We start from the raw sequence: 12,630 nt of genomic DNA, 5'->3' as shown, positions 1-12,630 counted from the left end.
ATGTGTATCAGAAATTTTCTCGAAGAAATTCTCCTATTTAACTTTTTGAAACCACTCATTTTGGAAGAAAATATTTACACACTCACGTTTGTAAATTTTAAATTTAAAAAGTAAATATCTATTCTCTGGTGGTTCCAGCAGACAAACCTCAATTTTCTCACTGAACATTTTGTGTGCAACTATGTAAGTTTTAATACCAACCTTTCTAAAGTTTTATATCTTAACAATTAGATATAAAACGATAATTTGTTGCACATTAATTGTTTAATAGATAGGTGCACATTAAAATTATTGTAGCCCAAATTTCTTAATATGCAAATAAATATTTTTAAAAATCTACTTCTTATTTTAATTTCTAATTCAATACTTTTGCTTTGTACAACTTGGTATAAATCTGAGAGTAATATTTAACGTTCCTTCAAACATAAAAGAGTCCTACATAAAATTTTAATAAAGTTGCGGCCCGCCATTTGATTTGTGTTTTTAATTGTGGCCCCCGGCCTCATACATGTTGGAAACCCCTGATATATATATATATATATATATATATATATATATATATATATATATATATATATATATATATATATATATATATATATATATATATATATATATATATATATATATATATATATATATATATATATATATATATATCCATTCAATTTCCAGATGCATTTCTTAAAGTATGTAGAATATGACACTTGATGTTAATAGAGTTTTTTTTAAATATTAAATTTTTTTATATGTGAGAAAAAATTGTAATTATTTAATAAAAAGTTATTTAAATAAAATTTATCGTTGCTGACTTAAGTAGTAATTGGCATTAAAAAAATTTTTTTTTTAATTACTTGTTTTTCTTCTTCAAACAAGTGAGTAAATTGTTTTAAATTGCTCAACTCCGAAGAGATATTATCTGATATTATAATAAAAATCCATTATTTTTTTTATATGATAGAAATTCCACGAATGGTTGACGTTCCCAAGAGAGTAACAGGAAGACAAGGTAAAATGATACTTTAGATACCTGTTATTTTGTCATTTTTTAATATATATATATATATATACTTATATATATTTCTTTTTCAGACAAGTGCGGTGTTTGTCCGTCAGCAAAAAAGAAAGTGAATCTAAATAAATTCTGCAAAAGGGATTTTGGTAAGTAAAAGATATTCAAACATTTCACTCAATGAGGAATACTTTTCGTTTGTTTCAGCTCAGTCTATGGATACGTCATTAAAATAAATTGTCCCCCGTAATATACATTTTTAGAATCCTTGTCAAAATGGAAGTGCATACATATAAGGCAGTGTTTCCTAAACTTATGGCTTTTGTGTACCTTTTCTAAATTTTTCGTAACGCTGTGTACCACTCATAAAAAAAAATGAATGTAGTTTTACTATAAAAATATTGCGATAAAGTTAAAAGTCACAACACTAATTATTAGTGGTATAACAACGCTAATAATAGTGATATCACAACTCTAATAATGAGTGGTGTCTGTTGACACCATTGATTATTAGCTGTTAACTCTGCAAAAAATAGCCAATAGAAAAATACATAATCGTAAATTTTCATGGCTAGCCTTGTTTTTAAATAAAATACTTGACATTTTCGTCTGATGCAAGATATTTCGAATAAGAACGCATACCCCCACTAAACTGTTCCCGCACGCCTGGGTGTACACGTACGACACTTTGGGGAACACTGATATAAGGGATCGGATCAATGAAAAACGCTATCGGTATCTGATGAACCATTGTGATGGCATCAAAACCTGTTAGACGTCAAAAACGGATTGAAAAACGACTATTGAAAACATTTCATCCCCCAGTTCATTGACCCTCAAGCCTTACTAACACCAAGAGTTACTTAACACCCCGTTGGTGAAATACCAAGGTTCCAATATACTATATATATATATATATATATATATATATATATATATATATATATATATATATATATATATATATATATATATATATATATATATATATATATATATATATATATATATATATATATAATATATATATATATATATATATATATAATATATATATATATATATATATATATATATATATATATATATATATATACCACAAGGATCTAAATTTACATCTCTCCTAGCTCAAGTGTAAATTAATAAAAGAAAAGTTAATAGTAAGATCTTGAAGCTTATATACATCATTATTCTTAAAACAGAAAACAAAATCTTTCATTGGTTTAATATTGTAATGTTTATTAAAATCATTTTTTTTCCATATTAGAAATACAATTTACATTTAATTTGTCACTATTAAGAGAGTTTTTATTACTTCCTGTTGCTTTATATAAGAGGTTAAAAATTAAAATTAGCAATATACGGTTTCCTTATTTAATAGTCCTAAATTTCATAAAATTCCTATAAAATTTAGAACAATCATGGATCTAATACTTACCTAACTAAACCTCGCACCATTTTCTCCAACTACTTAAATAAAATTATTAACAATATTATTAAAAGAAGTTTTTTTTTTGGATTACCACTAGTAATCAACAGATTTTAAAATTTGTTAAACATAATAAAATTAATTCTATTGCGACTTGATTTCCAGGATTTTTTCAATAGCATTCTTCTTTCTAAACTAAAAGATGTCCTTTTGAATTATTACTATGATTTTAAAAATATTCTTATTTAAGATTTTGATTATTGGGAAATTCTAATTAATTTTTGCCTTTTTAATAATTATCTTTACAATCGAAAAGATATTTTTATTTAAATTTATGGAATACCGCAAAGATCTAATTTTTCATCTCTCTTAGATAATTTATTTTTTAACTACTATGAAAAACAATTATACTCTTAGTATTAAATTTGTTTTTAGATTTATTGATGATTCAATTGTCTATAGTTTTCAAAATTATACAATTTTGTTAAATAGTATTTACCCTGAGGAATTAAACTTGCTTCGTAATTACGACGATATTTTTTTTTTTTTTGGATTTATCTATTAAAAAAGAATAAAATAGCTGCATTGTTGATTAATACCATGAAAAAAAATATTTTAAATTTAATATGAGTAAAAATAATTACATGGAAATCTGATGTATCTAAAAACATTTATTTAAATACCATTTTTAATCAAATGAATAGAATTAAAAGACTATATAGGAATGCCTTTTCTTACCAAAAACAAACTCTTCCAAAATTTGATTAAAAACACTGGATTTGACTACTGTAATTAAGTTCTATATAAAATCATTAAGTTAATCGTATGTTATTATTAATAATAAATTTATTAAAAATGTCTTTGTTAACTGAATTTATATTTTTACCATGCGCAAATCCAATTTGGGGAATTCAGTAGATAAAAATCTGCAGAAGTGTTATAAATATTTTTTTTAATAAACGTTACAATTTTTTCTAAAATCATTAAAATTGTATAATTAAAAATCAACCTTATTAATCTTAAACTTCGAATTATCCAGTATAGTATTATTACCTTACGCACATCCAGTTTCGGGCCAATCCAAGGTAACTAACAAATCAAACATGCTTCAGTACTTCAATAAAAACGTGTCATAAAAATATCCCGCTACTTTTCATTCACAATAAAACTACGCCACTGTTACGCTTTGAGGTAAACTAAATACACTTATAAGTACAAAACTGTAGCTCTCGAGACTGCGGATATATTAGTGCGGATATATTACTAAAAATAACCTTGTTTTTCCATATATTGATTCAAATACGCATTAAAAGATTTGTTACTAGTAAATAAGCAAAAAAGGAATAAATAACAGTGATAAAATAAATAAAAAATGTGACTAAATGTGGCAACAGTAAGGCAATTTTAGTTCACCTCAACACCAAAAATGGTGCCAAACTATACGCCAAAAGTTTTTACAGCGTATACCACACCCATTTAAGCGCATCTTTAAGTAATCATTTCATTTCTTTAAAATAAAATATTATAAAAATACATTGACAAAGATGAATCTTGAGATGACTCTTAAAATTACTTTTATTTACTTGGTGTGCGTTTCGAATGAATTCTTTTGAAATGTTATACTATATCAAATATAATTTCATTTCTAATATTCTTTTCAAGAACATCAGGGCACAAATATTTTTAATACCTATTCTATATTAGTTACCAAATTAAAGCCTTTTAAGAATACCTAAAGTGGCTGCGTAAAAGGAGGCGTTTGGTGTAAGTATAAAAAGTTATATATAGTTGTATATAGTTATATGTATACAGTTATGTTATGGTTGTCACCCTATTTGGTGTTTGTGTACAAAAGTGTTTCTTTTTTCAGTGATTCAGGCGACCGTCTTGTCACGTGAGGCGACGGGAAGTTGGGTGAAGTTCACCATCCACATCATGCAAGTTTTCAAGCAGGGTAATGCCAAAGTTCACAGGGGGACGCAGATTCTTTGGGTGAGCGTCGATGACCTCGCGTGCAAGTGTCCCAAAATAAAAGTCAAGCAAACCTACCTCTTATTGGGTATGTACGATTCTTGTCCGTTATTTTATGACATTTAAATGAAATTCTAATTCTCGCCGCTCTTCATTCGCGAATCAGTAACGAATTTCAATAACCATTAAAATGGCGCGAGCACTTTACAAAAAGGAAATTTACTTGTTCGTAACACTCTAAGAGGGCACTTTGTGTTACGAACTCATTTCTTACACAAAGTGCCACTCATTTCGAGAGTGGCACTTCACTCATTTCAAGATCAGTCCAAGAACACACGATCGAGCCATGATGGTTCAAGGGATAGAGCGTTCGCCTTCCAATGCGGTGAACCGGGTTCGAATCCCAGCAATGGCTGGTCGATACGAATTCCGCATCCGGCTAGCACCGACCACAGTGCTGACGTAAAAATATCCTCAGTGGTAGACGAATTATGGGTTAGAGTTCAGGCTAACCAATGGGAGGTTTTCGTGGGTTTCCTCTTCGTGTAGCGCAATTACGGATTAGTTGCATCAAAAAGTGCTCCACGAAGGCAAATTTTTCCCAATACTTGATCCAGGAATTCCCCTGTCTTCTGGATTGGGTTTAACAATACGGCGTTGAACATTAGTTGTCGTAAACCTAAAAATTGGGTCGGTTGTACAACGACGGTTATAAAATAAAATAAAAAGGACACACGATCTTCTAAGATGACTTTCGTGTGTTTTGCAATCGATCACTTTCTCTGTACCCTCTAATGTTTCAACTATTATCTTAATTTAACTTCCGATCGAAGTTTCGTTGATTTTCCGATAGGAACTAAAATAAAAAAGTAAAATAATAATGATAATAAATAAAAACTACATTTTTTAGGAGGAAAATGATTTTAAATTCGTACATCACTTTCGTTGTAAAAATTTGAATCGAAAATTCTCACCACGTCTTTTGTTTTAGGTGTGACTAAAATAGCTTGCCGTTATGCTGGCCACATCTTGAAGCGAGTGTTTAAAAAATGATCGCGGCTCAAAATGCGCGTTTAACAAAATGGACACATCTCTGGAAGTGTGACGAAAATGTACGCAAATAGAAATGCGTGTTTAAGAAAATGGACACAGTTAAAAATGCATGTTTTAAAAATGGACGTGACTGGAAATGTATGTTTATGAAAATAGACAGAGCAAAAAAAATGCGCCTTTTTCAATGTTCAACCTAAATTTAACAACTGAACGAGAAATTTCGACTTCACTTTTTCTCACCATTACAGAATATTTTAAGACTAAGCAAAATCATGAAAATCTGAGGGTATTACAGATTTCATTTCTCAGGCGATCTCTGCGTATTCTAAACGATAAAGTGATTTTTAAAATTTAGAATTCGTAAAACGTAATACCATTATTATAGCAATTACTTAATACCAATAGGTCCAAAATAGAACTTTATTTCCCCATAAAAATGCTCCCAACTATTCTTTCGATCGACTCGTATATTCATTCGATTCAGCGGAAAGGAAAATACAAAAGTCTCACTTGTTTAAATATCGGACGGTACTTTTTGTACCCTTTTTTCACACTTCGTTGATTCAGTATGAAAAAATAAATTCTGTCTAAAAAAAAAAATTCCCGCTCTAATGACACTCTCGAAAAGGATGTGGCATAACAAAGATTTACAGTCTCTGGTCAAATTATTACACGCACTCTCTGTAAAATCTTAATTATCAGCTGATACTATACAGCTTTATTGTTTTTTCGAGACTGTTTACACTCGTTTACGTTCGTGTATTAATTGGTTAACATTGTAATGCAATACGTTAAAAATAAATACAAATAGGAAGTAGATAAAAAGTCCCTTAAATAAATTTCATGTGTGTTTAAATATAAAAGTATTTCATTTAAACTCGTGCAAAACATGTCATTATTAAAAGACAACAGTCATAATTTGGTCTAATTATTATGCTATACTAATATAATACCTGATACAATAAATATTCTATTTTTACATAATATATGGCCTGATTTATTCAATTGTCGAATTTATATCATTTATCATCTAGATGATACACTAACGTAAACAAGTGCAAACAGTAGCCTAAAAACAAAAAAATAGTGCGAGGAGTCCCTCCGCGCTGAAGAAGTTAAACTTCGTAACGTTAATTGTAGAAGAATCAGCAGTCGTAGAAGGATCACTAGTTCTATTCAACGACTCTTTTTCCTGCTCCGCTCGCTTCCGTGCTCTGTAATCACGGTAATATTGAACCAGTGGAAGTGCTTGCCTCATCGTCTCGCCCTGTAAAATGTATTTGTATTAATAATGTATGTGAATGCGTCATAATGTAATTTCAGAAGAGAAACAATCAATTGATATTCACAAGAGACGCACCTTGACATAACCTTAAATCCGTCGCATTGTTTTCACTCATTTTTTACAATTGTTATCCACTAAATTTGAAAATAAAAAATACTACCCTATTAAATTATGTGTGTATCAAAACAAACTAAAAAAATATTTATAGAAAAACAATACTTTTTGAGTATTGAGTACAGTTAAGTGCGGTGAGCAGTCTGCTTAACGCTTATAGCTCTGTGTTTTGAGAATACTTTTATGACTTTTATTATTTTTATGCTAGTGAGAACCAAAACAATATGGAAATGAATGAGGGAAAACTGGATCCTACCACGTGATTTCCCGGCCAATAAAAATGTAGCGTTAAACGTTTAACGCAACCTTGTTGGAAGTCGCATAAGAAGTATCACTTCAATAAAGCTGTATAGTATCACCAGACAATTAAGATTTTACATAAAATCTTATAGTACGTCTAATAATTTAGACAGGTACTGTATATGAGAATAAAACATTAAGTGAATGTTTTTTTTCTTCTTCCAGGTAAAGACGTGAGACACCCGGATGAGGCCGGACTCTCGGTGGACAATAAGAGTATCGTCATTGAATGGAAGGACGAATGGGCAAGAAGAATGAGACGATACCAGCGCAGGCAGAGGAAAGGAAAGTGCTAAATTTGATCACCCCCAAAAGAGAGTTCAGTACAAAGTTACAAATGCTGAAATATATGCAAATGATGTCATGGGTGTTTGTATTATGAAAAACATTTCTTTTTTCAGCATTTGAAAGGGTTCACCTCACTTTTCTCTAAATTCCAAATTTGCTATTAAAAGTCTAACACAGGCCATTCATTCGGAAGTCATTTTTTCTTTTAAAAAAAATTGCATCCGTTTGAGTTGAAATGATTTAACATATTACGAAACTTCTAATCACAAAGGAACTCTACATTTTCAAACATACAATAGAATTTTTTTTTTTGTATGTACGTTTTTATAGTGTTGGAACAGTTTGTGTTAAATTATTTTTTTTAGGCATCGTTACCTTAAAAAAATTTAAGCAGAATTCTTTGTTTTCTTTTAAGTAATAAAATCTGCAAACGTACAGCATTATATTATCAATCCAAAACGGATTAACTGTGTAGCATAGTATTGCTTTCAATTTTTGATGAGGTAAAAAATTCCAATAATGTCATTCTCTGGTTTTTAAATTTTTTTTTCAAATACTTTTTAAAACACACTTACTTTAGTGTTAATTTATTTTTAAACGTTTATTAAGAGCAAAACTTATCGAGAAAGGGTCCTTTAAACTTATGTACTGCTTGATTCAAAAATATTTTATAAGAAATGGCGAGTTTGAGTCTGCAACTCTCTTTTATTGCAATGGAAACATTTGTTTTGAAAAACATTTTCATACATTTAGTAGACAACTTGGTTAGTCTTAAAAATGTCGCTCTGAAGAAAAAAAGCAAATGAGGAGACAGTTGTCTCCTCTATTATTTGAATCAGTTGGTATCACACTAAATAAATGACAAAAGAAGTGACAAAGTTTTTTTGGTTTATTTTGTGTGACAAATGAATGAAATGCATTCGTCACATATAAAAATAAATTATTAATTCGTGAATCACTCAAATGACTGTCATTTTAACTTGAAAGTACGCAAATTATTTTTGATTTGTAATTCTCTTTTTTAGCACTCGACTGAATAATAATATGGTTTTCTTGCTTTTAATGAAAGACATTCATTTTTTCGGTACCTCATAATAAACAGATAGTTCAGCAGTGACAAAAGTAAAAGGAAACCACATGCGGTTTAATTCATTATTAAAAAAAAATAGAAATAAAAATTTAAATGGGGCCTAAAAAATCTGAAATCAATCATTCTTTCCGCGAATTAGGTTTTGTTTACAACATGGCAAAATCTAATACGAATAATACATGTTTGATGCAAGTGCTAAACGAGGGATCATGTTGGTTTAATTTTAATAGAAAAAAATGAGTGAATCTGCTAACGCATGTTACAAAAATAAAATTTGAGATGATATTATTCATTCCAAAAGTTATTTCGAATCGAGATTTCCCTTTTTATTCACGTGATTATTTTGTGGTCGATACTAAGTGATGGAGTCACGTGATTCACTAAAAGGATCACGTTGTTTAACAACGCAAGAGTGTGTTGAAAAAAAAACTTTGTTTTTATTTTTTAGAAGTAGGCACACACATGTGTGAAACAGGTGTTCATGTTTTCTATTCTATAAGTGTTGTAACAAGCTGTGTTGTAAATAGATTTGTGAATATCTCGATGTTGTTGAAGCTCTTTTGTTTTTTGTCTTAGATTTTCTTCTCAGAATTTATTGTGACATAGTTCCTCTAATAACATTGTAGGTGTCCAATAAGCAATACCAGAAACACGTTTTGTTAATAACTACAGATTATTTAGACATTTCAATAGTTCTGAAAGATCTCAAAAAAGTGGAATTCATCGGGACAAGGCAGTTCATAAGACACTCTCGGATTGGAGGATTTCAAATCAAGTGAACCAATAATGGAAGCCCTGCCTTAGTTTATTTTATAAATGCATTTCAGTTTTCGTTCGTCTGATTCCTTTCTACTGTATTACACAAATATAAGCAACGAATTTCAATGACCGTTAAAATGGCGCTAAAATGGAATGGACGCTTAGAAGGCACTTTGATTTTTCACTCATTTCCAGATCAGACTCACCCGATGATTGGTCGATACGAATTCCGCATCCTGCTTGAACTAACCACAGTGCTGACGTGTCTTCAGTGGTAGACGGATCATGGGTTAGAGTCCCCTTGCCGTCAGGCTATCCGGGGGTCTTCCTCTTCATGCAATGCAAATCCGGGTTAGTTCCCTCAAAAAGTCCTTCACGAAGGCAAATTTCTCCCAATACTTGATCCAGGAGTTCCCTTGTCTTCTGGATTGGGTTCAGAATGACAAGGTAACGTAGTTGAACATTAGTAGTCGTAAACCCAAAAATTAGGTGAATATTCAACGGTTATAAAAAAAAAATCTACAAAATTAGTTAGTTATATGAAAAATTCGTTAAATTGAAGATCACTTCTTTGAATACTTAAGCAACGCAAAGCAAGTTTTCAATTCATAAACGCTAGACATAATTAAAATAGTAATACACCTTTATCTTGTAAACTAGTATCTACTATTTATTTTATAAATCTTAACCCTAAAAGAAATCTGCATGAAAAGCAGGAATAGAACAAAACATTATCCAGTGTTACACTATCATGCCACATGCATTTTCAACTTTAAAAAATGCTAAATTTATGTATAAAATTATAGCTGCATTTATTATAAAAGTAATTTTAAACATACATTACCTTACGTGTTCTTAAATTTATTTGCTACTGATAAAATCCGTTAATTTTGTCTGAGTTTTCCGTTTGAAATGCAAACAAAAAGGGATTTTACTGCTTTCTCTAAAAGTTAAGTGACTTCGAGAATATATTCAAGGTCATTTCCTCCACAAAATTTGTAAACAAGTTTGAAATGTTCTGAAATATTTTAGGAAATAGGGAAAGTTGATCTCAAAGAAAAGTTCGTTAAATTGAAAATTCACTTCGCTATTTGAAAGTTATTTTACGAAGAAAATTCCAAAATGTTCTTGGTTCTTCGGAGAAAAAAAAAATCGCAAAATGGAAGTTCGTTAAATAGAAGTTCGACTGCATATCAATTTGTTCTTTAGAATAAAGATTTAACTCTCAGAATAAACTTTAGAATAAAGATCTATACTGTTGCGAATGCTTCAAGTATTTCGCAAACTGCACAACTGCCACCCGTATCGGAAAGAAAAACTAAATGACTTATTACTCAACTCAATACATATGAAAATTATGGTGTAATTACATTTATAATAACGAAAAAAAAAAAGAACTGCGAACGAGTTCGTAATTTTCACATTTTTTAACAGTTTAATGGATTCTATGTTTATGTAGCGATTTAAATACAAAATTAATAACAGAATTATTTGAAAACTGTTGTGAATTGAAAGGAAATACAGACGGTATATTGATTTTCTTCATAAATCTGATTTTAAAAGCATACTTATTAGAGAGTGAAAAAAAAATAGATAATTTTATAATATGATAATTATTTTTAATCCCAATTGGTAGGAAAAAAAAAATCAAGAATTTCTTGAACGAAGCAACTGTAGTAAGTGTTACAAATTTATGAGACGAGAAAAAAGTCTTCAAATGTATCATATAAAGAAATTCCTAGGGGTTTGACTTGAATTAAAGTGTAGAAGGAAAAAGAGATTGTTTTTTACATATCATGTTAATCTGTTGTGGCAAGACCTTTGTATAGTCGTCTAAATTGTGTCTAAATGTGTTTTGCTATTATTATTGTTTTGTGTCAATACAAAAACAAAATGAAGATTTCCCAATAAAAATGTTAAATGTATTGTTTGTGTGTCACTTTATTCAACACATCTGCAGATCTTATGACATACTTACAAGATTCAATATCCAAAAAGCGGACTAGTATACATTCATTTTAGCTTTTAAAAGGATCAGTAGAGAACAGTAATTAGCACTAAAATATATGCCATAGCCGGTCAAATGACCGTTTAAGAACTTTTGCATCGAAAATGAACACATTTGACTTCATGACTTTTTTTAACGATTATTTACAGTTAACGTACTATTATTATTATGATTTTTTTTTTAAAGAAAATATCTTTAACACTAAACATAACATAACCGGTCAAATGACCGTTCAAGAACTTTTGAATCGAAAATGCGCACATTTGACTTCATGACTTTTTCTAACGATTATTTACAGTTAACGTACTATTATTATTATGATTTTTTTAAAGAAAATATCTTTAACACTAAACATAACATAACCGGTCAAGTGACCGTTCAAGAACTTTTGAATCGAAAATGCGCACATTTGACTTCATGACTTTTTCTAACGATTATTTACAGTTAACGTACTATTATTATTATGATTTTTTTAAAGAAAATATCTTTAACACTAAACAAAACATAACCGGTCAAATGACCGTTTAAGAGCTTTAGCATCGAAAATGCGCACATTTGACTTCATGACTTTTTCTAACGATTATTTACAGTTAACGTACTATTATTATTATGATTTTTTTTTAAAGAAAATATCTTTAACACTAAACAAAACATAACTGGTCAAATGACCGTTTAAGAGCTTTAGCATCGAAAATGCGCACATTTGACTTCATGACTTTTTCTAACGATTATTTACAGTTAACGTACTATTATTATTATGATTTTTTTTTAAAGAAAATATCTTTAACACTAAACAAAACATAACTGGTCAAATGACCGTTTAAGAGCTTTAGCATCGAAAATGCGCACATTTGACTTCATGACTTTTTCTAACGATTATTTACAGTTAACGTACTATTATTATTATGATTTTTTTTAAAGAAAATATCCTTAACACTAAACATAACATAACCGGTCAAATGACCGTTTAAGAACTTTAGCATCGAAAATGCGCTTATCATCTTATCGTTTTTGCACATTTGACTTCATCACTTTTTCTAATAATTATATACACTTGATATTCTATTATTATTATTTTTTTGTTTTTTGTTCGTTTCGAATTTCAAGAAAGTACCTAAGATTTTAGATTGGCATTTTTAAGCAAGAAAAATTGACAAAAACTAAATGTTTTGATAAGTAGCTTATATTTTATTTTAATATAGCTTTACTTCATTTCTAATTTATTTTGATAACTTTGATTCATGTCTAACTGTTCGTTTTTATTCAGAAAAATATCGAAACAATCAAGACAACAAAAATTCTTAGAAGAAATAATATTCCT

General features: G+C 29.3%; 1 protein-coding gene across 1 annotated transcript in view; it reads left to right on the top strand.

The window, feature by feature from the left end:
- LOC107455212 (netrin-1) overlaps window positions 1-11,226 on the top strand; it is a 74,284-nt gene extending 63,058 nt beyond the window's left edge. Inside the window, exons 4-7 of the mRNA XM_087164713.1 lie at window positions 962-1,009; window positions 1,093-1,161; window positions 4,312-4,500; window positions 7,330-11,226. Of these exons, the coding sequence (XP_087020839.1) occupies window positions 962-1,009; window positions 1,093-1,161; window positions 4,312-4,500; window positions 7,330-7,460 (437 nt within the window). The 3' untranslated portion in view covers window positions 7,461-11,226. The remainder of the gene's footprint in view (window positions 1-961; window positions 1,010-1,092; window positions 1,162-4,311; window positions 4,501-7,329) is intronic.
- The last annotated feature ends 1,404 nt before the right edge of the window (window positions 11,227-12,630 follow it).

This window comes from Parasteatoda tepidariorum, chromosome 5, assembly GCF_982258835.1.
Source record: "Parasteatoda tepidariorum strain Cologne lab strain chromosome 5, Ptep-v5.0, whole genome shotgun sequence".
NCBI classification, from domain to species: domain Eukaryota; kingdom Metazoa; phylum Arthropoda; class Arachnida; order Araneae; family Theridiidae; genus Parasteatoda; species Parasteatoda tepidariorum.
This window is presented reverse-complemented; position numbering and strand designations above follow the sequence as displayed.